Source organism: Ranitomeya variabilis, chromosome 5, assembly GCF_051348905.1.
Source record: "Ranitomeya variabilis isolate aRanVar5 chromosome 5, aRanVar5.hap1, whole genome shotgun sequence".
Classification (NCBI taxonomy): domain Eukaryota; kingdom Metazoa; phylum Chordata; class Amphibia; order Anura; family Dendrobatidae; genus Ranitomeya; species Ranitomeya variabilis.
Genome location: NC_135236.1, coordinates 179,815,721 through 179,842,219, shown reverse-complemented (window position 1 = coordinate 179,842,219; position 26,499 = coordinate 179,815,721). Strand labels below are relative to the sequence as shown.

General features: G+C 40.4%; 1 protein-coding gene across 2 annotated transcripts in view; it reads left to right on the top strand.

The window, feature by feature from the left end:
• MAP1A (microtubule associated protein 1A) overlaps positions 1–26,499 on the top strand; it is a 394,919-nt gene that overhangs the window by 321,711 nt on the left and 46,709 nt on the right. For both annotated transcript variants that reach the window (XM_077263606.1, XM_077263607.1), the window contains 2 exons: positions 3,565–12,295; positions 14,319–14,551. In XM_077263606.1, the coding sequence (XP_077119721.1) occupies positions 3,565–12,295; positions 14,319–14,551 (8,964 nt within the window). The remainder of the gene's footprint in view (positions 1–3,564; positions 12,296–14,318; positions 14,552–26,499) is intronic.

Here is a 26,499-nt window from a genome sequence, read left to right as displayed (position 1 = left end):
CACCTGAAAGTAGATAAAAAGGGGAGAAGTTGACTCAGTCTTTGCATTGTGTGTCTGTATGTGCCACACTAAGCATGGAGAAGAGAAAGAGGAGAAGAACTGTCTGAGGATTTAAGGGCGAAAGAATGAAAATTGTTAAAAAATATCAACAATCTCAAGGTTTAAAGTCCATCTCCAGGGATCTTGATGTTAATTTGTGCACAGTGCGCAACATAATCAAAAGATTTACAGCCCACGGCACTGTAGCAAATCTCCTTGGATGTGAACGGCTGAGAAAAATTTATGAAAATTTGCAACGCAGGATAGTCTGGATGGTGTATAAGCAGCCCCAATCAAGTTCCAAAGACATTCGAGCTATCCTGCCAGCTCAAAGTGCATCTGTGTCAGTGCAAACTATCTGTATACATTTGAATAAAATGAAATGCTATGGCAGGAGACCCAGGAAGACCCCATTGTTGACACAAAGAAATAAAAAAGCTAAACTGCACTTTGCCAAAATGTACGTGAGTAAGCCAAAATCCTTCTTGGAAAGCGTGTTGTGGACACATGAGACCAAGATAAAGCTTTTTGGTAAATCACATTATTCTACTGGTTACGGAAAATGTAATGAGTCCTACAAACAAAAAAAGAGCACAAAACCTACAGTCAAATATGGAGGAGATTCAAATATATTTTGGGGTTGTTTTGCTGCCTTTGACACTGTGCAAGGCGTCATGAAATCTGAAGATTACACAAAGGATTTTGGGTCAGAATGTAGTGCCCAGGGTCAGGAAAATGGGTTTGCATCTTATGTCATGGGTCTTTCAGCTGGACAATGACCCCAAACATACTTCAAGAAGCTCCCAGAAATTGATGGAAACAAAGCAATGGAGTGTTCTGTATTGGCCAGCAATGAATCCAGATCTAAATCCCATTGAACACCTGTGGAGAGAGCTTAAAACTGCTGTTGGTAGAAGGCATCCTACAAATATTAGAAACCTGGAGAAGTATGCAAAAGAAGAGTGGTCCAAAATTCCAGTTGAGAGGTGTTAGATGCTTGTTAACCCCTTCAAGTCGCGGCCCTTTTTCGTTTTTGCGTTTTCGTTTTTCACTCCCCTCCTTCCCAGAGCCATAACTTTTTTATTTTTCCGTCAATATGGCCATGTGAGGGCTTATTTTTTGCGGGACGAGTTGTACTTTTGAATGACACCATTGGTTTTACCATGTCTTTTACTAGAAAACGGGAAAAAAATTCCAAGTGCGGTGAAATTGCAAAAAAAGTGCAATCCCACACTTGTTTTTTGTTTGGCTTTTTTGCTAGGTTCACTAAATGCTAAAACTGACCTGCCATTGTGATTTTCTAAGTCATTACGAGTTCATAGACACCAAACATGACTAGTTTTTTTTTTATCCAAGTGGTGAAAAAAAATTCAAAACTTTGCTTTAAAAAAAAAAAAAAAAAAAAAAAGTGCCATTTTCCGATACCCGAAGCGTCTCCATTTTTCGTGATCTGGGGTCGGGTGAGGGCTTATTTTTTGCGTGTCGAGCTGACGTTTTTAATAATATCACTTTTGTGCAGATACGTTCTTTTGATCGCCCGTTATTGCATTTTAATGCAATGTCGCGGCGACCAAAAAACGTAATTCTGGCGTTTCGAATTTTTTTCTCGCTACGCTGTTTAGCGATCAGGTTAATGCTTTTTTTTTTATTGATAGATCGGGCGATTCTGAACGCGGCGATACCAAATACGTGTAGGTTTTTTTTTTATTATTGTTTTATTTAGGATGGGGCGAAAGGGGGGTGATTTAAACTTTTATGTTTTTTACATTTTTTTCATATTTTTAAAAACATTTTTTTTTTACCTGTGCCATGCTTCTATAGCCTCCATGGGAGGCTAGAAGCTGGCACAACCCGATCGGCTCAGCTACATAGCAGCGATCATCAGATCGCTCCTATCTAGCTGAATTGCAGGCTTGCTATGAGCGCCGACCACAGGGGGGCGCTCACAGCAGGCCGGCATCAGTAACCATAGAGGTCTCAAGGACCTCTATGGTTACCATCCTGACGCATCGCCGACCCCGATCATGTGACAGGGGTCGGCGATGACGTCATTTCCGGCCGCCCGGCCGGAACCTTTAGTTAGATGCCGCTGTCTGCGTTTGACAGCGGCATTTAACAGGTTAATAGCGGCCGGTGATTAGCGATTTCACCCGCCGCTATTGCGCGCACATGTCAGCTGTACAAAACAGCTGACATGTCGCGACTTTGATGTGGGCTCAGCGCCGGAGCCCACATCAAAGGGATTCACGGCATGCGCAGTACATGTACGGCGCATGTCGTGAAAGGGTTAATGGTTATTGGAAGTGATTGATTGCAGTTATTTATTCCAAAGAGTGTGCAATCAAATATTAAAGTGAACCTGTCATCAAGATTATGCTCAGTAACCCACAGACACTGTCAGGTTTGCTCTAAATGATACCTTGGTTGATGAAATGCGTCTTGTGGTTGTTGTTTAATCCTTATTTGCAGTTTTCAGTTAATGAGATTCTCATGCTTTGGGGCGGCCTGTGAGCGAGGGTGGATTTATGTGGTGCTCTGCTTACGTATTCATCTTTATGGGCTACGACAGGTCACTGATTATTGAGTGACCTGCCCCCTACTTTATATAATGCATAGAATATTGCATGGAAAAAAATTAACATTCATCACGCAGGCGGAACGCGATAGATGCTACTGCGCAGGCACAGCTGCCAGCACCATTTTGAACAAGATTTTTTTTTTTCTCTCCCCATAATATTATATGAGTAAATCATAAATGAATATATACATATTATCCATTGTATCATGCTACAGTGCAGGCGCCTCTGCTTGCGCCATTTTGATTAATGTTATTTTTTTTCCACACAATATTCTATGCAGTATATAAAGTAGGGGGCAGGTCACTGTCAGATCAGTGACCTATGATAAGCCCATACAGATGAATATATAAGCAGAGCACCACATAAAGTCCCCCTCACAGGCCACCCTGGAGCATGATAATCTCATTAACTGAAAACTGCAAATAAAGATTAAACAACAACCACAAGACGGATTTCATCAACCAAAGTATCATTTTAATCAGTATAACGGCGCGAACCTGATACTGTCTGTAGGTTATTGAGCTCAATCCTGCTGACAGGTTCCCTTTAAGTTGAGGCTGTCAACAATTTTGTTTGGCCCATTTCTGGGGGTTTTCGTGCAATTATGTCCAATTTGTCTTTTTTTCTCTGTTTTTTATGTTATTCCAATACACACAAAGGAAATAAACATGTGCATAACAAAAAAATGTGCAATTGCAATAATTCTCTGGGAGACATGCTTTATTTTCTGGAACAATTTCAAGAGTACCAACACTTTTGCCCATGACTTTAGCAGGTTTATTATTTGTGTAATGATGATAATCTGGTGATAAAATAGTGATTTTATCATAACTACACTAAGCATCCCCGTAAGTGACACATAAGGGTCTCTGTGGTGACAGATTCCATTTAATAAATATCACTGGAATTCGGTTAATCATTTTGATTTGTATATGTGTCACTACAGGTCTGCCAGCTCTTCAGCAACACTGATCCAGAGATTAAAGCATCTTTAACAGTTTCCTGCTTGGAAGAGGGAGATTGGTGCAACCTTGGACATTCCAGTTTCCAGGATATCATAAATTTGAAACTTAATCCTGAGCTTGTCTTACCTGCCATGGATGGGGTTTCAGAATTTGCAGACTATGTCTCAGAGACAGTTGATGTCCCTTCTCCTTTTGATCTCCTGGAGCCACCAAATTCAGGAGGATTTTTAAAGTTGTCAAAACCATGTTGTTACATATTTCCCGGAGGAAGGGGAGACTCCGCCCTATTTGCTGTCAATGGATTTAATATCCTTGTTGATGGTGGCTCAGAAAGGAAATCTTGTTTCTGGAAGTTGGTTCGACATTTGGATAGAATTGATTCCATATTGCTCACACATATTGGAGCAGATAACCTGCCTGGAATAAATGGACTTCTTCAAAGAAAGATAGCTGAGCAAGATGAAGAACAATCTCAGGGCTCCACTGCTTATAGCGACTGGATGAAGAACTTAATATCACCAGAGCTGGGTGTAGTGTTTTTTAATGTTCCAGATAAATTGAAAATGCCTGAGTCTAATATGAAGGTTAAAAGAAGTATTGAAGAAGCTTGTCTGACGCTACAGTACTTAAGCAAATTAGGAATTAAATCTGAACCTTTATACAGGGTAGTTAGTAACCAAATAGAGCCCATAACATTGTTTCACAAAATGGGTGTTGGCAGGTTGGATATGTATGTTCTCAACCCAGTGAAAGACAGTAAAGAAATGCAATTTTTAATGCAGAAATGGGCTGGAAATAGCAAAGCAAAAACTGGTATTATACTAGCAAATGGGAAAGAGGGTGAAATTTCAGTACCATATCTTACATCTATCACTGCCCTTGTTGTTTGGCTCCCTGCTAGCCCAACGGAAAAAATTGTGCGTGTTTTGTTTCCTGGAAATGCTCCACAAAATAAGATTCTAGAAGGTCTAGAAAAGCTGAAACATTTAGATTTTCTGAGATATCCAGTAGCAACACAAAAAGAAATATCCAGTGGTGTCCCACCATCTACTGGTAAGCACATAAAAATAAAACAAAGGGCTGACAGCAAAGAAAGTCTGAAGTCCTCTACACGACCAAGCACAGGTAAGCCAGGCAAAAGAGAAGATATTTCTGAAGAACTGGCAAAAGATGGTAAACCAGAGATTACAAAAGAGATGAAATCAGAACGAAAAATCAAGGAAGACAAACATATTGAGAAACCTTTAAAAACAGAAAAGATAAAAACAGAAGCAATTGATTCTGCTAAATTAGAAAAGAGGAAACTTCTGAAAGAAAAGACTGGCAAAAAATTCATCAAGGATAAGATTTCCAAACTTGATGAAAAAAAGGATAAAGAAAAGAAAGAAATAAAGAAAGAAAAAATAGATATAAAGAAAGAAAATTTTAAGAAGGAAGATAAGAAAGATGTAAGGAAGGAAGATAAGAAAAAGGATTTGAAACCTGAAACTAAGAAACTATTAAAACCCGACTTACGGCCATTTACACCTGAAGTGAGAAAAACATTGCACAAAGCAAAAGTTCCTGGGAAAATTAGAACTGAAAAAGTTAAATGTAAACCTGAAAAAGATTCACCACCTGAACAAAAAGTAAGTCATGTACAACAAGTACAAATGGGAAACAAACCACAAACAGCTGATATGACAGAACAAAGATCAGTTATGTCATCTCCTGAGGATCTCACCAAGGACTTTGAGGCGTTGAAGTATGAAGACAACCTAGAACAATCCAATAAAAAAGAAAGTGACCCTACTCTTTCAAAACCAGAGACCATTGAAAATAGACCATCAGGTATGTCATTAGACCAAAACCAATTCAAAGATGAAATCACATTAGATGAAATAACTTCAGATAAGAAAAGTCCTCTTGAGTCCCCAGATGAAGGTATCACGACAACTGATGTGGAAGGAGACTCACAACATGAAGAGAAACCAATGTATCAAGCAGCTGAGACAGCTGAAATGGTTGATGAAGGCGCAGCAATGGAGGAACCTGCTGAGATGGCAGAATTTGAAGATGAGATAAATACAGAAGAAGAAACTACCCCAGATGTTGACAAAGAGGGCGTATCTATCAGAAACAAATTTGAAACTATGCCAACTTTAGACATTCAAGATTTAGAGATGGATGAAGATAAAGAAAATGAATTGGATGAAAAGGGAATATTAGATAGAAAACAAAAAGAAGAAATAGTAGTAGAGCAAAAAGATGACCATATATGTAGAAAAGCTGAAGATGACAAGCAAGTAGGGAAAAATGTAGAAGTAGTGGAAAAAGCAGAGGTGGAAGAAATGGAAGAATATTCAGAAGAACCTAGGGATGATCTTAAATATAAGAGCAGTGAATACACAGATCACTTGGATGAACAGGCAGAAAACAAGCCCTCCAATTTTGCAATGTCATTACAGCAACAGACTGATGCAAAAATAAATATTTGTGGCCAACATGTATCAAAGGAGACATCGTACTTAACTGGTGCCCCCGTCTCATCTGGAACTACTGCAGAACACATATCATACATCCAAGATGAAACAATGCCAGGCTATTCAGAGACAGAACAAACAATTTCGGATGAAGAAATACATGATGAACAGGAAGAAAGAATACCTCATTTACAGTATGATGTTGGCAGTTATGACATTTCCGTCCCAGATCATCCTGGATCATTTGAGGCAATACATGGCATCAAAGTAGTTTCATCTACTGAAGGTCCTACAAAAGGCTATGTTATTCAAGAATCTGAAATAGTGGGATATTCTACAAACATTGTTGCTGCTCCACTTGCAGAGGAGGAACACGTTTCCTCAGCAACATCTATAACTGAGTGTGATAAACTGTCTTCTTTTGCTACATCTGTTGCCGAAGATCAATCTGTGGCTTCTATTACTGCACCAAAAACCGAAGAGACTGGAAAAAGCTCATTACTACTTGATACTGCCAACAGCATTCCATCTTCTCACACTGAGGCAACCCAGGGCATCGAGTACTTGCCATCTGCTGGCACTATATCACCTACATCATCTCTAGAGGAAGATAAATGTTTTAAATCCCCTCCACCAGAAGATTTTCAATCTCTCATGTCTGCAGGAAAAGATCGTCTGAGCGGCTCAGTACAGGATGAAGAACTTGATGATGATGCAACAAATATGGAGACATCTAGTAAAAAACTTTACAATCCTCTTTTATTTTCTGAACATGAAGTTACTGATGTACCATATGGTTATAGTACAGACATGAAGATATCTCCAGTTATTTCTGGAAGTGAACAGGAAAAAGTTGATTCCAGCTTTGGAGAAGCTGAGGAAAGATGTCTAAGTCCTGATGATAGCACTGTAAAAATGGCATCTCCGACTCAGTCAGGCCCTACAAGTACAGGGCACACACCTTCTCACCAATCCCCTATAGAGGACAGATCTGAAACTACACAAGCTGAACTTTTTGAAGCAGCTGATATACTTAAACATGAAAGAAAAGATGAAATAACAGTATCATATGAGTCATCTGCAGAAAATAGAGAACACCTTGATAAACCAATCACACAAATAGATGTGCCTTATGGAACTTCAACGCTGGGTTCTGATGTGCAAAGCTTGCTAACTAAAGCATCATCATATAAATGTGACTTAAACACTGAAGATTTTGTTAAAGGATCATCAACTCCAATGACCAAAGAAATGGTGGAAACCGAGGGAGAAGGATTTCCTGATGAAAATATTGACAATGACGAGAGATATATGGCCAATGAAAAATGTGATCTATCTAAGGATGAAAGGGTTTTTATGACATCAGAGCCATATATGCAACTTGAAAATTTAGATTCATCGAAGCAAGTCTTAAATATAGATTTTTCACCCAAACGTAAAAAAGCAGATGCTGATACACATCAGGTAACATCACCCATGCAAATATCAACAGTGTATGGCAAATATTCTGAAATCATAGAGCAGAGTCCTGTAAAAGATGATACCGAGATCTCTGGCCAAGACATATTCTTAGGAGATGCAAAGTCACTTTCTTTTACAGAACACGGAAAAGAAGATGATACATCCTTACAGATGTCTTTGATAGAACAAAGTCCAATTGTAAATGAAACATATCAAGGAAGCCCCATAAAAGAAACATATTTAGATGATGAAAGTCTTCTTCAGTTGAAAGATCAGACTCAAAAAGAAGAAATGAAATGTTCATCTGATGAAATATCAGCAGAATGTGTAGATCCTTTGCTGTCCAAGAAGGAAAGCTTTAGAGAAGATCAAAAACACCAGGAGGCACATTTTCAAGAATATACTCAATCCTTCACGACACCTGAATACAGAGAGGAGAAACAAACATTTTCAAAAGTCCATTCAGAAGAGTCATCAGTAGCAAAGACACAATCTTATCATTCTGATGGTAAGGCACAGCAAAAAGAAGACAAATCTCCTGTCATTTTCTCTTCAAGCCCTGATGATTCAGAGTCATATTCTTTTGCAGACCATAGCCCTCTCAAAGGTGATCCTGTTGAAATACCCATCATGGAAAAACAGGAATCATGTCCTTTTCAGAAGCCATACAATTTCCAACATACTGAGTTTTCTCTTGATTATGTAAAATCAGCAGAAAATGTATTAGAAAAAAAAGACACCTCAGATGAATCCAAGAAAGATACATATAATGATAATTACATTGATAATGAAAAGTCAGATGAAACTGAAAACATTTATATGAAACAGATGACATGTGAAAAAAGAGTGTGGTTTACAGAAGAACACTTTGGAGAGGAAGAACAAGAATCTCAGTACTTGGCAAAAGAGAGCTACAAACTACGGTATACTGAAGAAGGAGAGAGCACATTTCTTGATGATACACTTGATTGGGAAGAACAGTCTAAAGAGCAATCTTTGAATTTAGATGTAATTCAAGAAGCATCTAATAAATTGGATAGCGAAATATTAGATACAGAGTATGCACATTTTCAAGAAGAAAAGCATGTGGAAGAGTTACAACATTTTTCAGGTGAAAGCAAAGTTCAACTTCAGGATCTCGTTTCACAAGTAGAAGGTTCATATCATTCTGAGCATGCAGACATCTTAGATAAAGTTCCCTATGTAACAACATCTTCATCTGATGCACTAGTAATACAGCAGGATGAAATCAGTGTGCCCACAGCCTTTAGGGGTAGCAGTACAGAATGCATTAAAGTGAAACTAGAACCTGTGGAAAGGGGTTTTAAAGTGCATGAATCAGAAGAAGAAGGTGAATATCCATATTCTCAGACTGCCTATGACATCCCAGTCTCTTCTTATCTGGGTGGTGCTGTAGACAAAAAATGTGATATTCAACTTGGGGAAGAAACAATTAGTGGATTTGAAACACATGAACGTTCAGACACGATGGAGTCAGTAAAATCAAAGTATAGTTTTCACGAGGATGAACTTCATGATGTAAAAGAAAAATCACCAAAACAATCATCTTCAGAGGAGTGTACATATCAAGAACAAGCGAAACAGGAATACAAAGTATATGATTATTCTAAAGAAGATAAAGAGCAAGAATATGTTGAAACATCATACAATAAGACATCACTTTCTAAAGATAATATAGACATTACTTTTGGAGAATATAAGGGTGACCCTAAAGAAGATTTTTCCTCAAAACGGGACAAAAAAGGCTCTCCCAGTCTGTTGGATACTGGCTTCAAGTCATCTTGTAGCCCATTTGAATTATATACCCAAGACAAGGACCATTATAGTGACATAAAGAAAGGAAAAGTAGAAGAAAGAGAACCAACCCCTTATCCAAATGACAAATCCTTTCAGTATGCTGACATATATGAAAAGATAGCTACTTCTGGAGTTGGTCATATCATAGAAGAGGCAGAGCCCAGTAGTGCTAGCTATCTACAGAAGGAGAAGGCAGAGATACTAACTTTAGGTACAGACACATCCAGGCATGAATTATATGGAGAAATATCTTCCAAAGAAGAGGAATCTCATTTGTATACCTCAACAGAGAAGGAGCTCTCTTCTCCAGTATCTCCAAAAGAAAAAGCAGACAGCTCCATTTTTAAATATACTGAAAAGCAGGAACAATTCTCAGCAAGTTCTGAAACCAGTAAAAAGACAAGTAGTGTATCCACCGTAGAAGCTGAAAAATCACACATGGTAGAGCCATATCATACAACAGAACCGGAAAAAGAGTCTAATGTCTCCTCACTTGGCACAGATCTCTCATCAAAAATAGATACAGTGGAACATGAATATATTGAAAAATCTACCTATCTTCATGCACATCATGATGATTATGATGAGGAGGAGGAAGATGAGGATGATGATGATGATGAAGATGAAGATAACATTAGCTCAGCTAGTCAAAATATTACCCAAGCCAAATCGGGACTTCCTGATTTGAAAGACTCATATTATGAGAAAACGGAAATACAAGGAGGAAATGCAAGTGATTCTGAACTAGAAAAAGGAGCAAATGAAAAATCTGAAAAGGAAAACAAATGCCCCACCAATCTTGGTAGTTTTCATGATACATACACATTTAGTCAAGCAAAGGAGAACAATCTATCTAATTTTGGTGGTCAAACAGAGGTAAAAGAAGTTGACAATAAGCACTATAATGTCCACACTGAAATGAAAACTGCAGGGTTGAGTGGTTCTCAAGCTCATGACTCATTTGGAATAGCAGAATATAGTTTCCATGAAGATAAGCATCAAACAGAAGAAGATACAGACTATACATATTCTCCATTTGTGTCAAAAAATGAGCCCACAAAAGATGTATATAAAACTTGTTTCCAATCAGAATACCAACAGTCACAAACCATTAGGGAAGGACATAGTGTAAGTCAGGTATTAGAAAGTTGTACTGTCATTGGTAAGGATAAAGAAACAGTCTCTGGTTTAGCAAAACATGAAGCTACAGACTTAGCATCAGAATATTCCTCTGAAGCATTTTCAATAAAAGAAAAAGAAATTGGAGAGTCATATAGGGTTTACCAGCAATCATCGTCCTTTGCAGATTCTAAGGAATTAGGTACTGATGCTTTCAGCACATCACATTCTGCAAAGGGAGAGGATGAGTACTTAGAGGTCTCTGATAGAGCTTCTGAAGTAAGTGCATCATTATCCAGATTTTCACCTTCAAGTCCTCAGGAAGATCCCTTATATTCTAAGATTTCTGCTCAGTATACAGAGGCTGACTACCAAAAACGTGACTCTCAAAGTGTGTCAGAAACTTCATCTGAAGCTAGCACACCAGTTAAAATGGACACTGCTGAAAGTTTTTATTCACAAATGATCAGTCGTTATGCAGCAGAAGCAGAACCCAGTGTCAGGAATTTATGGGACGTATCGCCTCTTGTTCCTGCTGATGCTACCAATCCTTCAGATGAAAAAAATGTTACTGATGATCATGAATCTACAGGTTCATATGACATGGATGATTGCACATTACCTTGTAGAGTTGAATGTAAAAAGAGCTCTTGCACATCAAAGGTTGATATAGCGAAAGAAACAATTACTGTCCATCAGGATATTACACAGAGTGAAATAGCAGAAGTATATTCACCATCTAATGTTTTTACATCATTTCCACACCATCAACAAGAAGAATCAACTGCAAATGGTCCTACAGAAATAAACAATGTGCCAGAGTTATTCCAACACTCACAATATGGTGACAAACAGTTTTACTCTTCAGATGTAAAGGATGAAAAGTCATCTCCAGATTCAGACAGAGGGTCTTCTCCAGAAGATACAGATAAATCTAACCGACCTACTTCTCTTATGTCTCCTGAGCACACATTTCAGCCTTATGATGCACAAAGAGGTACAGGGTCAGAAGATCATGGAGATGCTTCCCATGAAGTTGACACATGTATGGGTACATCAACTGAGTATGAGCACAAGTTGTCTTCATCAGAATATATGCACAGGAAAGGGGAACTTTCTCCATCTTTCATTAATCCTAGTCCCATTGACCTTTCTGATGACAGTGATGTTTCACAAGATGAGGGTCACCCTTCTGTTAAGGGTAGGACCCATAATGTAAAAAAACGTTATGCTGAGGGTGGCACAGTTGATGAAACACCTCCCACATCTGTCAGCGATTCAGGATCATCTCAGTCAGACTCGGATGTCCCACCAGAAACAGAAGAATGCCCATCTATAACAGCAGATGCTGTAATGGACTCTGACGAAGACGCAGACTTTCTTCCTGTAGATAAAGCAATGGGAAACTCTCATCACAGCAGTTCTAGACAAGGCCATGATCCACATCCAGCACCATTGATGGATCCCTATCCTCACCCTCCTCATCCTGATGTTTGTATGGTAGATCCTGATATGCTAGTCAATGAATTTAACCCTGTAAAAGGTGACAAGATACTTAAAAAGGATTTAAAGGACAAAACTAAGGGTGTAAGGAAGCCTTTAAGTAAACCTAAATCAACCTCTCCAGCTAGGAAACTAGAGCCCAAGGGAAAATGGTCTCCAACACTGTCAAAACAGACATCACGGGAAGCTACAGAAAAATCACTACGAAATGCAACGGTGAAGAAAGAAACAACTGAAAAATCTTTAAAGACAAAAAGTACATTACAAATGCATTCTTCAAGAGAAGACAGAGAAGATACATCTAAAGGTGGTATTCCTGGCAAACTGGTGAATGGTGTAAAATCAACAGGTAATGCATTTCTAAAAAAAATTTGTAAAATCATAAAGGGGTTGCCTAGGCCACCTCGTTCAGGAGATGTAACATCAGTCCTTTTTAAATGCCACTGTTTGCTGGACAGTAGTGTTGCCGAGGCAAACATCCAATCGCCAGTGAGTATCGTGCACGGACCCTATTTTAAATAGCAAACAACTGAGTAAGTGTGCTCACCAGAATCTTGTAGTTGACATCTTCTATGATCAGGCATTCCAGTGGCTTGAAGAAAATAAGAGTCTAGGACATTCGTAAAGTAATCTGTAACTTTATTGAATATTTTCACTGTAAAGCATAAATCCAGCCAGAACTGTTCATGAAACTCTTCATGCAATGTGTTTAAGACCTCATGGGTTCTTTAGGTTCAGCCAAAGTGTAAAAAAAAATAATTAGTGGGTGTGTTGCAATAATAGCATTTATAGTAAATATTAAATCCAATGCACAATATTGGCTGAGTATCCAATGGTTGCCTCTGCAAGATGCGAATCCAGTGGAAGAGTGTCTGGACAACAATATTAAATGTCTCTAGATTACACAAATGAAACTACCCTTAATAGGAGCAATATTGCATATACTTTGTTGTATGAAGGAGCATTTATGCTTCTATATAATAGTGTCACTATAGGAATAGAACAAAAGTGTTATTCACACTTGTTTTTAGTTTCAGTAAACACCAATTGTTTTTCTTTGCACTACATGTAGACTTGTTCTGTTCTGTACCTATGCTAAATCTTTCACAGGCTGCATTGAATTGCAAGTTTATGCAGCCTAGACTTTAACTTAGCAGGACACAGAAAAAATGTGGGTAAAAGAAGAAGACAATGATGAGATTCAGCAAGAGTAGAGAGGCAGGTTACTGCAGCAAGCAGCCAATCAGCAACCAATAATTGTCTGTAGTGGCCATGTACCATCTCAGGATACTGTTTCTTCAGACTCAGATGGAACAAGGCCACTGATTGGCTGCAGCTGCCACCTGACAAAAGGAAGCAAATAGACCAGTGGGAGACACCAGGAATAGTACATATGAAGAGAGGGCCACGTGAGCAAGTTATATAATTGAACAAAGATTTCCAGTGGCGAAACAAAATCTTGGACAAATAAGATAAAATAACAATATGATATCCAAATATTAAACTCTTAAAAGTGTTGAAAAAAAGCCTAAGAGTCAGGAATGATATAAAATAAAGAAACAACCTTTACTTGCCAGCTGAAACCCTGCTCCAGATGTCTGTGATAGTCCTGCAGTGATGACTTTCATTTAATCATTTAGGTGACCACTGCAGCCAATCACTGGCCTGTTGATTATGTCTGCATAACAGTTATTGTCACCTTTGTTGGACCACCTGAGCTCTGACACGTGAACAGTTTAAATTCAATTACTTAATAATGGTTATTTGACTGATTTTTAACATACCCTACTCTTAGGCAAATTTTATAAAATCCTGTAAAAGAAAAAACACCTTTAAGGCAATTTAGGTTTTGCAAAATCCTTCCTTAAAGAAGTCCTCCCCAAGAGCTTCATTCTGACAGCCCCAGACTGGTGATGTGTACTCTTTAAAGGAATATAATTTTAGGCAAATGCAATTGTCAAAGGGTTAAGATTAGTGATGAGCGAATATACTCGTTACTCGAGATTTCCTGAGCACGCTCAGGTGACCTCCGAGTATTTTTTAGTGCTCGGAGATTTAGTTTTTTTCGCCGCAGCTTGATGATTTACAGCTACTAGCCTGCTTTATTACATGTAGGGGTTCCCTAGCAACCAGGCAACCCCCACATGTACTTAGCCTGGCTAATAGCTGTAAATCATTCAGCTGGGGCGATGAAAACTAAATCTCCGAGCATTAAAAAATACTCGGAGGACCCCCGAGCATGCTCGGGAAATCTCTAGTAACAAGTATATTCGCTCATCACTAGTTAAGATCCAAAGAAATTTTGCATTGAAATGTATTTAATTGCTTCATACTTTATATTACTTTAAATATGATTCATATCTTCCCGGCAGGAACAAGCAGCTCTAAAGCCAGCTCTACTATTCCTCCTGGACCACCAGTGTATGTGGATTTGGCATACATCCCTAATCACTGCAATGGCAAAAATACTGATCAGGAGTTCTTTAAGAGAGTTCGAGCTGCATATTATGTTGTTAGTGGAAACGACACAGCTAACGGGGAACCTAGCCGGGCTGTACTGGATGCACTTTTAGAAGGAAAGTCCCAGTGGGGAGAAAACTTGCAAGTAAGTTTGAATTGTACTTAATGCAATATCTATGAAAATAAGCAAAAGGATTTTTCCCACGAATTACATGTATCGCCTATCCACAGAATAGGAGATACATTTAGGATTACTGGAGGCCTCGCCAAAAGAATAAGTAAATATATCTATAACAAAAGTCCAAAAATCCCTGTTCCTACTCATTGCATGACTGCCTTGAGGAGTTTGGGCTTGTTCTCATACTGCGTTTTTGCCAACGAAAAAAAATGCAGCATTTTATAGTACCAACAAAGTGAATGATCATTGTGAAATCTCATGCACACGCTACAGATTTTTTTCTTGTAGATTTGAAGCATCAAAGCGATTTTTCAAATCTGCAGCATGTCAGATCTTTCAGCATTTTTGTAGGGTTTTTCACCCATTTAAATGAAAGGGAAAATACGCTAGTAAAAATGCATCCAAACCGCACGCAAAACCACGTTAAAAAGCATGTATTTTATGCACTATTTTTAAAGGCCAACCCTATGTTTTTTTGTTCCATAACTGATGTAGGCAAAAGAGACACTGTATCCTACGATGTATCATTTAGACTACTGGGTTCAGCAGTTATGACACAATTAGAGCTTTTAGATGTAACATGAAGCAGAGCTGAGAAAGCTAACCCCGCCCACACCAGGCTCTGTATGTACATTTAAATCAAAGAGGGGTGTGATCCATACACTATATTGTGTCAACAAAACATTATAGACCAGTCTGTGTCACTGTGTCTCCCCTTGTTGAGCGGTACAAAGTGGCCAGAATCAAAATACAATAACCATAAATAGAAAATTATAAAAATTTACAATCTTTACAACAAAATATCACAAGAAAATGTAATAAAACACAAGAGGTATCTGTTTTATTAAATATTCTTGTGATATGTTGTTGTTGTTGTAATAAAGATTGTAAATTATATAATTTTCTGTTTATGGTTATTGTGTTTTGATTCTGGCCACTTTGTACCGCTCAACAAGGGGAGACACAGTGACAGAGACTGGTTTGCATATACAGTGGGTACGGTAAGTATTCAGACCCCTTTAAATTTTTCACTCTTTGTTTCATTGCAGCCATTTGGTAAATTCAAAAAAGTTCATTTTTTTTCACATTAATGTACACTGCATCCCATCTTGACTGAAAAAAACAGCAATGTAGACATTTTTGCAAATTTAATAAAAAAAGAAAAACTGAAATATCACATGGTCATAAGTATTCAGACCCTTTGCTCAGACACTTATATTTAAGTCACATGCTGTCCATTTCCTTGTGATCCTCCTTGAGATGGTTCTACTCCTTCATTGGAGTCCAGCTGTGTTTAATTAAACTGATAGGACTTGATTTTGAAAGGCAAACACCTGTCTATATTATATAAGACCTTAGAGCTCACAGTGTATGTCAGACCAAATGAGAATCATGAGGTCAAAGGAACTGGCCAAGGAGCTCAGAGACAGAATTGTGACAAGGCGCAGATCTGGCCAAGGTTACAACAGAATTTCTGCTGTACTCAAGGTTCCTAAGAGCACAGTGGCCACCATAATCCTTAAATGGAAGAAGTTTGGGACTACCTGAAGTCTTCCTAGACCTGGCCATCCAGCCAAACTGATCAATCGTGGGAGAAGAGCCTTAGTGAGAGAGGTAAAGAAGAACCTCAAGATCTCTGTGACTGAGCTCCAGAGATGCAGTAGGGAGATGGGAGAAAGTTCCAGAAAGTCAACTATCACTGCAGCCCTCCACCAGTCAGGCCTTTATGGCAGAGTGGTCTGACAAAAGCCTCTCCTCTGTGCAAGACATATGAAAGCCCGCATAGAGTTTGCTAAAAAATACATGAAGGACTCCCAGACTATGAGAAATAAGATTCTCTGGTCTGATGAGACGAACATAGACCTTTTTGATGACAATTCTGAGCGGTATGTGTGGAAAAAAAAAGGCACTGCTCATCACCTGCCCAATACAATCCCAACAGTGAAATATGGTGGTGGTAGCATCATGTTATGGGGGTGTTTTTCAGCTGCAGGGACAGGATGACTGGTTGTCCTTGAAGGAAACATGAATGCGGCCAAGTACAGAGATATCCTGGATGAAAACCTCTTCCAGAGTGCTCTGGACCTCCCACTTGGCCGAAGGTTCACCTTCCAACAAGACAATGACCCTAAGCACACAGCTAAAATAACAAAGCAGTGGCTCCAGAACAACTCTGTGACCATTCTTGACTGGCCGAGCCAGAGCCCTGACCTAAACCCAATTGAGCATCTCTGGAGAGACCTGAAAATGGCTGTCCACCAACGTTCCCCATCCAACCTGACAGAACTGGAGAGGATCTGCAAGGAAGAATGGCAGAGGATCCCCAAATCCAGGTGTGAAAAACTTATTGCATCATTCCCAAGGAGACTCATGGCTGTACCAGCTCAAAAGGGCGCTTCTACTCAATACTGAGCAAAGGGTCTGAATACTTATAACCATCTGATATTTCAGTTTTTCTTTTTTAATAAATTTGCAAAAATTACTACATTTCTGTGTTTTTTTCAGTCAGGATGGGGTGCAGAGTGTACATTAATGAGGAAAAAAAATGAACTTTTTTAAATTTATCAAATGGCTGCAATGAAACAAAGAATGCAAATTTTAAAGGGGTCTGAATACTTTTCGTACCCACTGTACATTGTGTATAGACAGTGAGCTGCTTATCACAGGAGGGGGCAATGATGATGTCCTGGTGATAAACCCTTCACTGTAAATAAACCACAGCACACAGCCTGATAAGTGACACATTGTCGAATTCAGTGTTTTTATACGTACCTCATGCTGTCTTCAGATTACGTAGCAAAAACATGCTGACAGATTCCCTTTAAAGATATAACTTTTTTTATTTCCTCATCTGGGTAGTTGTATGGGTTTTGTTTTTCTAAATCCCAATTTTTTATTTTGCACTTTAGAGAACAAATTATGTTAGTTCTTAATAATAAAAAATAAGAGGACAAATATCCTTGCCTTATTAACATGAAGATAAATGAGATACAACAAGGAAGGTCACAGTATGAATCCTTATTATGTATAAAAGATAAGAAAAAAGAGGGAAGCATTATTTAGCATTAAAGGGAGAAGGAAGCACAAAAGGGGGTAGTATAATTATGCAATTTCCTTAATCCAGTTATCTAACCGGGTTTGTACCATATTTATAGACTACCCAGGGAAGCCAGTATGGTAGAAGGCACAAGCCCTGTCATAGTCATCTGACATATGCAGCAAGATGTCATCCTCATTTTCCCACTGTAAAAAAGTAGAAACTGCAGTTGACTTCCTATGTCTGGCTGTGACTTCCTATGTCTAGCTGTGACTTCCTGTGTCTTGCTGTGACTTCCTATGTCTGGCTGTGACTTCCTATGTCTAGCTGTGACTTCCTGTGTCTGGCTCTGACTTCCTATGTCTGGCTGTGACTTCCTGTGTCTAGCTGTGACTTCTTATATCTATCTGTGACTTCCTGTGTCTAGCTGTGACTTTCTATGTCTAGCAGTGACTTTCTATGTCTAGCTGTGACTTCCTATGTCTAGCTGTGACTTCCTATGTCTAGCTAATCAAAAATAGTGCTATTTTTGGTGTGAGTTTCAGATATCTTCCCGTGACTTGAGTAAAAATTAGAATTTATTTCCCCAAAATGTTTCACCACTGAACAATCCCTCCACATTTTGGAGCATAGCGGGAGCTAATTTTTTCATTTAAATTAACAACTTTAACTCTATTGTTTGGGGGGGGGGGAGGGAGTCGAGTGAGATAAAAAAGCCATTTCACTGTGTTGTGCTTTTTTATGCTTCTATATACTTTGTATACTAAAACATTGTTACCTGTCAGTAGTAAACTGTCAGACAATCTAAGAGGCAGTATGTTTGGCTTAACATTAATTGGCAAAATGCTGAGGCATGCCTGAAGTCCTTTAATAGGACTCCAGCTGACATGACAATCAATCTGCAACCCACAATCGCATTTGTGGACTGTCGAAGGGTGAAACTTGAAGCCTCTGAGAAACCATTTAGATGCCACAGTTTCTATTGACTATAGAATCCAAGAATTTAATAGCCAGGATCAGACTTATCTCCGATCACAGCCATTACAGCAGGGACACAGCTCCTGTGCCCGCATAATCACCATGACGGAATTGTGTGTCTTGGTTCCTCAATGTTCACTAATCCATAATGTACGCGTAGTTATGTCATGGAGGCTAAACATTAATTCAGTGGGGCCATCGTATTAATGTTTATACCTTAGTTTGTGTTACAGAAAGTGGATGGGGGCTTCTTCAGTTACATAATGTGCAACTCATTTATGAATATTTTCTGTAACTTTTCTATTTAGAGCTGTAAATTTTAATTGTTAAATGTTCAGTTTGTCTGATTTCTCTCTTTATAGGTATATTTTTGAGTAAAATGTAAATTGTTGTTTTATTCTATAAACTTCTGACAACATGTCTCCTAATTTGCAAGCAATAAATTTTGTATTTTTTTTCTGAAAAAGAAAAATGTTCAAAATAAAAAAAAAACCAGTGCTTTCAGACCTCAAATAATGCAAAGAAAACAAGTTCAGAATCATTTAGAAACAACAATACTAATGTTTTAACTCAGGAAGATTTCAGAAATTAATATTGTGGAATAGCCATGATTTTTAATCACAGCTTTCATGCGTCTTGGCATGTTTCCACCAGTCTTTCACACTGCTGGCGCAAAAATGTAAGCAGTTCTTTGATGGCATGTGACTATCCATCATCCTCTTGATTACATTCCAGAGGTTTTCAATGGGGTTCAGGCCGGGAGATTCGGCTGCCCATGACAGGGTTTTGATGTGGTGGTCTCTTAATTTTTGCCAGAGCAGTAGTTGGGAAGGTGGAGAGATTTGCTTCCAATGGTAGGCAATCAAACAGCAAGCTGCTGTTAATATATGTAAAAGCAATCTAAAGGATCTCTTGGATATGGATTCAGGGAAAATATTTAATAGAAAGAGCTGAGGACTTAATGGGAGATCCACTCCAAAAACTTGCTTAGTGAGGATTTGGACTACGACCCTGAACGGTTTAATCAGTGGACAGTCCCCAAAAATGTGAAATATAGAACCTCTAGACAGGACGCAACGCCAGCAAGGGGAAGGAATAGATTGGTCTATTTTATGTACAAATTCAGGCATATGGTACCAGAGATTAAGGATTTTGTACTGATTTTCTTTGTATGAAATACAAGATGCAGTCTTATCTGTTCAGGTCCAAACATTTCTCCACTCTACCACCGTCCATATTTTACCCAGATATTAATCCCATTTGAGCATATAAGAGTATCTCGTTAGGGAATCTGTGTCTGGAGCCTGTAGAATATTGTAAATACTAGATATTAAACCTCTTGTTGTTGAACTATTCTTGCACAGTCTCTCAAAGGAGTTAGGAATGGAGGTCTGTAGATCGTGGAGTGATGATGAGGCAAAGTGCCTAATTTTAATATATTGAAATAATGTAAGAGAATGGAGGGAAAATTTCATTTTCAGCTCATCATAGGAATGTAGAATTTGTGTTTTATAGTTGATTATGTCAGCGAAGTTAAACAAGCCAGATTGAGTCCATACCCCTGTAAATCAGTGGGTTAAACTTCCAGGGAAATTCGGATGGAAAAGGAAGGAAATAAGAGCAGAATTTGTTGATGTCAGATTGAATTTTTTAGAGCAGACCTTCCATGTATTTCATTGGACCCAATAGCTCTATTGAAGGGGGATTGTGTTATGGACCTGGTGGTTAGGTGCACCTGGAATGACCTGATGGTTAAACTAGAAGACAGGACAAGCTCTGGGAAGTGGGAACTCTGCTGACCGCAAATCCTAATCCTATAGCACACACACTAGAAATAGCTGTGGAGCTTACCTAACTCTCCCTAGACGCCTCTTCACAGCCTAAGAGCTAACTACCCCTAAAGATAGAAAAATAAGCCTTACCTTGCCTCAGAGAAAATCCCCAAAGGTAAAGGCAGCCCCCCACATATATTAACTGTGAGTTAAGAGGAAAGTCACAAACACAGGGATGAAACAGGTTTCAGCAAAGGAGGCCAGACTTACTAGATAGACTGAGGATAGGAAAGGGATCTATGCGGTCAGCACAAAAAACTACAAAAAGCCACGCAGAGTGAGCAAAAAGACCCCCGCACCGACTCACGGTGCGGAGGTGCCACTCTGCAACCCAGAGCTTCCAGCTAGCAAGGCAATATCATGTTAGCAAGCTGGACTAGAACTTAGCAAGTACTAAGAAATATATTCAGTACACAATGAACAACAAATGAACTAGCAGGGACTTAGCTTCTGCTGGAGTAGACAGGTCATCAGAAAGATCCGAGAGAGATCTGAACCAGTACTGATACATTGACAGCTGGCATGGAGTAACGATCTGAGTGGAGTTAAATAGAGAAGCCAGCCTAGCCGCAAACGAGGGCAGCTGAGGAAGCAACCTCAGAACCAGCAGTTCCACTCACAGCCACCAGAGGGAGTCCACGGACAAAGTATCATTCATGACCACAGGAGGGAGTTCGAGAACGGAATTCACAACAGTACCCCCCCCCCTTGAGGAGGGGTCACTGAACCCTCACCAGAGCCCCCAGGCCGATCAGGACGAGCCAAATGAAAGGCACGAACCAACTCAGCCGCATGGACATCGGAGGCAAAAACCCAGGAATTATCCTCCTGACCATAGCCCTTCCATTTAACCAGGTACTGTAGTTTCCGTCTCAAAATACAAGAATCCAAAATCTTCTCCACCACATACTCCAACTCCCCCTCGACCAACACCGGAGCAGGAGGGTCAACGGAGGGAACCATAGGCGCCACATATCTCCGCAACAACGACCTATGGAACACATTATGGATGGCAAAAGAAGCTGGAAGGGCCAAACGAAACGACACAGGATTGAGAATTTCAGAAATCTTATAAGGACCAATGAAACGAGGCTTAAACTTAGGGGAAGAAACCTTCATAGGGACATGACGAGACGACAACCAAACCAAATCCCCAACACGAAGTCGTGGACCAACACAGCGACGGCGGTTGGCGAAACGTTAAGCCTTCTCCTGGGACAATGTCAAATTGTCCACTACATGAGTCCAAATGCAATCTGCAATCTGTCCACCACAGAATCCACACCAGGACAGTCCAAAGGCTCAACCTGCCCTGAAGAAAAACGAGGATGAAAACCAGAATTCCAAAAAAGGTGAAACCAAAGTAGCCGAACTGGCCCGATTATTAAGGGCGAACTCAGCCAATGGCAAGAAGGTCACCCAATCATCCTGATCAGCAGAAACAAAGCATCTCAGATAGGTCTCCAAAGTCTGATTAGTTTGTTCGGTTTGGCCATTTGTCTGAGGATGGAAAGCCGAAGAGAAAGACAAATCAATGCCCATCTTAGCACAAAAGGACCGCCAAAACCTTGAAACAAACTGGGAACCTCTGTCCGACACGATGTTCTCCGGAATGCCATGCAAACGAACCACATGCTGGAAAAATAGTGGAACCAAATCAGAGGAGGAAGGCAATTTAGGCAAGGGTACCAAATGGACCATCTTAGAGAAGCGATCACAAACCACCCAGATGACCGACATCCTTTGAGAGACAGGGAGATCTGAAATAAAATCCATGGACACATGCGTCCAAGGCCTTTTCGGGACTGGCAAGGGCAAAAGTAACCCACTGGCACGAGAACAGCAGGGCTTGGCCCGAGCACAAGTCCCACAAGACTGCACAAAAGAACGCACATCCCGTGACAAGGAAGGCCACCAAAAGGACCTAGCCACCAAATCTCTGGTACCAAAAATCCCAGGATGACCAGCCAACACCGAACAATGAACCTCAGAGATAACTCTACTAGTCCATCTATCAGGGACAAACAGTTTCTCTGCTGGACAACGGTCAGGTCTATTAGCCTGAAACTCCTGCAGCGCCCACCGCAAATCAGGTGAGATGGCAGACAGAATTACCCCCTCTTTGAGAATACCAGCCGGCTCAGGAACTCCCGGGGAATCAGGCACAAAACTCCTTGAAAGGGCATCGGCCTTCACATTCTTAGAACCCGGAAGGTATGAAACCACAAAATTGAAACGGGAGAAAAAGAGCGACCATCGAGCCTGTCTAGGATTCAACCGCTTAGCAGACTCGAGATAAGTCAGATTCTTGTGATCCGTTAAGACCACTACGCGATGCTTGGCTCCCTCAAGCCAATGTCGCCACTCCTCGAACGCCCACTTCATAGCCAACAACTCCCGATTGCCAACATCATAATTACGCTCAGCAGGCGAAAACTTTCTAGAAAAGAAAGCACATGGCTTCATCACAGAGCCATCAGAAGATCTTTGAGACAAAACAGCCCTTGCTCCAATCTCAGAAGCATCAACCTCGACCTGAAAAGAGAGCCAAACATCTGGCTGACACAACACAGGGGCCGAAGAGAAACGACGTTTCAACTCCCGAAAAGCCTCAACGGCCGCAGAGGACCAATTCACCACATCAGCACCTTTCTTGGTCAAATCAGTCAACAGTTTAACAACACTAGAAAAATTAGCGATGAAGCGACGGGAAAAATTAGCAAAGCCCAAGAATTTCTGAAGGCTCTTCACAGATGTAGGCTGAGTCCAATCATAACTGGCCTGAACTTTAACAGGATCCATCTCGATAGTAGAAGGGGAAAAAATGAAACCCAAAAAGGAAACCTTCTGAACTCCGAAGAGACATTTAGACCCCTTCACAGACAAAGAATTAGCACGAAGAACCTGGAACACCATTCTGACCTGCTTCACATGAGACTCCCAATCATCCGAAAAGACCAAAATATCATCCAAATATACAATAATGAATCTATCCAAATACTTTCGGAAGATGTCATGCATTAAGGACTGAAACACAGATGGAGCATTAGAAAGCCCGAATGGCATCACCAGGTACTCAAAATGGCCCTCGGGCGTATTAAATTCTGTTTTCCATTCATCGCCCTGTTTAATACGCACAAGATTATACGCCCCTCGAAGATCTATCTTGGTGAACCATCTAGCCCCCTTAATCCGAGCAAACAAATCAGACAGTAGAGGCAAAGGGTACTGAAATTTGACCGTGATTTTATTAAGAAGGCGGTAATCTATACAAGGTCTCAGAGAACCATCCTTCTTGGCCACAAAAAAGAACCCTGCTCCCAACGGTGACGACGACGGGCGAATATGCCCTTTCTCCAAGGACTCCTTTATATAACTCCGCATTGCGGCGTGTTCCGGCACAGATAAATTGAAAAGCCGTCCCTTAGGAAATTTACTACCAGGAATCAAATTAATAGCACAATCACAATCCCTATGAGGAGGTAGGGCACTGGATTTGGGCTCATCGAATACATCTCGGTAATCCGACAAAAACTCAGGGACTTCAGAAGGAGTAGAAGGAGAAATTGACAACAACGGAACGTCACCATGTACCCCTTGACAACCCCAACTGGACACAGACATTGATTTCCAATCCAATACTGGATTATGGACCTGTAGCCATGGCTAACCCAACACGACCACATCATGCAAATTATGCAACACCAAAAAGCAAACATCTTCCTGATGTGCAGGAGCCATGCACATGGTCAACTGAGTCCAGTACTGAGGTTTATTCTTGGCCAAAGGCGTAGCATCAATTCCCCTTAATGGAATAGGATACTGCAAGGGCTCCAAGAAAAAACCACAGAGCCTGGCAAACTCCAAGTCCATCAAATTCAGGGCAGCGCCTGAGTCCACAAATGCCATAACAGAGTAGGACGATAAAGAGCAAATCAGAGAAACGGACAAAAGAAATTTAGGCTGTACAGTACCAATGGTGACAGACCTAGCAAACCGCTTAGAGCGCTTAGGACAATCAGAAATAGCATGAGTGGAGTCACCACAGTAAAAACACAGCCCATTCTGATGTCTGTGTTCTTGCCGTTCAGCTCTGGTCAAAGTCCTATCACATTGCATAGGCTCAGGCCTCTGCTCAGAGGACACCGCCAAATGGCGCACAACCTTGCGTTCACGCAAGCGCCGATCGATCTGAATGGCCAAGGACATTGATTCATTCAGACCAGCAGGCATGGGAAACCCCACCATAACATCCTTAAGGGCTTCAGAAAGACCTTTTCTGAAAATTGCTGCAAGGGCACACTCATTCCATTGAGTAAGCACAGACCACTTTCTAAACTTCTGGCAATATACCTCCGCTTCATCCTGACCTTGACACAAAGCTAGCAAGATTTTCTCTGCCTGATCCACAGAGTTAGGTTCGTCATAAAGCAATCCAAGCGCCAGAAAAAACGCATCTACATTAAGCAATGCAGGATCTCCTGGCGCAAGGGAGAATGCCCAGTCTTGTGAGTCGCCACGTAACAAAGAAATAATGATTTTTACTTGCTGAATGGGGTCACCAGAGAAAGCAAGAAACAGTTTACAATTATTTTTGAAATTCAGAAATTTAGATCTATCTCCAAAAAACAAATCAGGAATTGGAATTCTAGGCTCTAACATAGGATTCTGAACTACATAATCTTGAATGTTTTGTACCCTCGCAGTGAGGTGATCAACACAAGAGGACAGACCTTGAATGTCCATATCTACACCTGCGTCCTGAACCACCCAGAGGTTAAGGGGAAAAGAAAGACAAAACACACTGCAGAGAAAAAAAAATGGTCTCAGAACTTCTCTTATCCCTCTATTGAGATGCATTAACACTTTGTGGGCCAGCTGTACTGTTATGGACCTGGTGGTTTGGTGCACCTGGAATGACCTGATGGTTAAACTAGAAGACAGGACAAGCTCTGGGAAGTGGGAACTCTGCTGACCGCAAATCCTAATCCTATAACACACACACTAGAAATAGCTGTGGAGCGTACCTAACTCCCTAGACGCCTCTTCACAGCCTAAGAGCTAACTACCCCTAAAGATAGAAAAATAAGCCTTACCTTGCCTCAGAAAAAATCCCCAAAGGTAAAGGCAGCCCCCAACATATATTAACTGTGAGTTAAGAGGAAAGTCACAAACACAGGGATGAAACAGGTTTCAGCAAAGGAGGCCAGACTTACTAGATAGACTGAGGATAGGAAAGGGATCTATGCGGTCAGCACAAAAAACTACAAAAAGCCACGCAGAGTGAGCAAAAAGACCCCCACACCGACTCACGGTGCGGAGGTGCCACTCTGCAACCCAGAGCTTCCAGCTAGCAAGGCAATATCATGTTAGCAAGCTGGACTAGAACTTATCAAGTACTAAGAAATATATTCAGTACACAATGAACAACAAATGAACTAGCAGGGACTTAGCTTCTGCTGGAGTAGACAGGTCATCAGAAAGATCCGAGAGAGATCTGAACCAGTACTGATACATTGACAGCTGGCATGGAGTAACGATCTGAGTGGAGTTAAATAGAGAAGCCAGCCTAGCCGCAAATGAGGGCAGCTGAGGAAGCAACCTCAGAACCAGCAGTTCCACTCACAGCCACCAGAGGGAGTCCACGGACAGATCTCGCCGAAGTATCATTCATGACCACAGGAGGGAGTTCGAGAACGGAATTCACAACAGGATTGTAAGCCCCATTTCAGATCAGGGAGTTGGGGTGAGCTGGGACTAACCATAATTTTTCAATCTCCATCCATTTCATATAGGCAGGTTTAGAAGACCACGATGGGATCATGCGTAGATGCGATGCTCAATAATAATGAACAAAGTTAGATGCCGCTAGGCCTCCCATCTTTTTATCAGCCAACATTACCGACTTTGGAATTTTATGACATCTTCCTGCCCATATGAAATTTAAAGTGACTGCTTGAAAAGCACGTAAGTCTCTGAGTGGGACTGATATGGGTAAAGTCTCAAAAAGATGTAACATTTTTGGGAGGATAGTCATTTTTATTGCTGAAATGCATCCAAATAGAGAG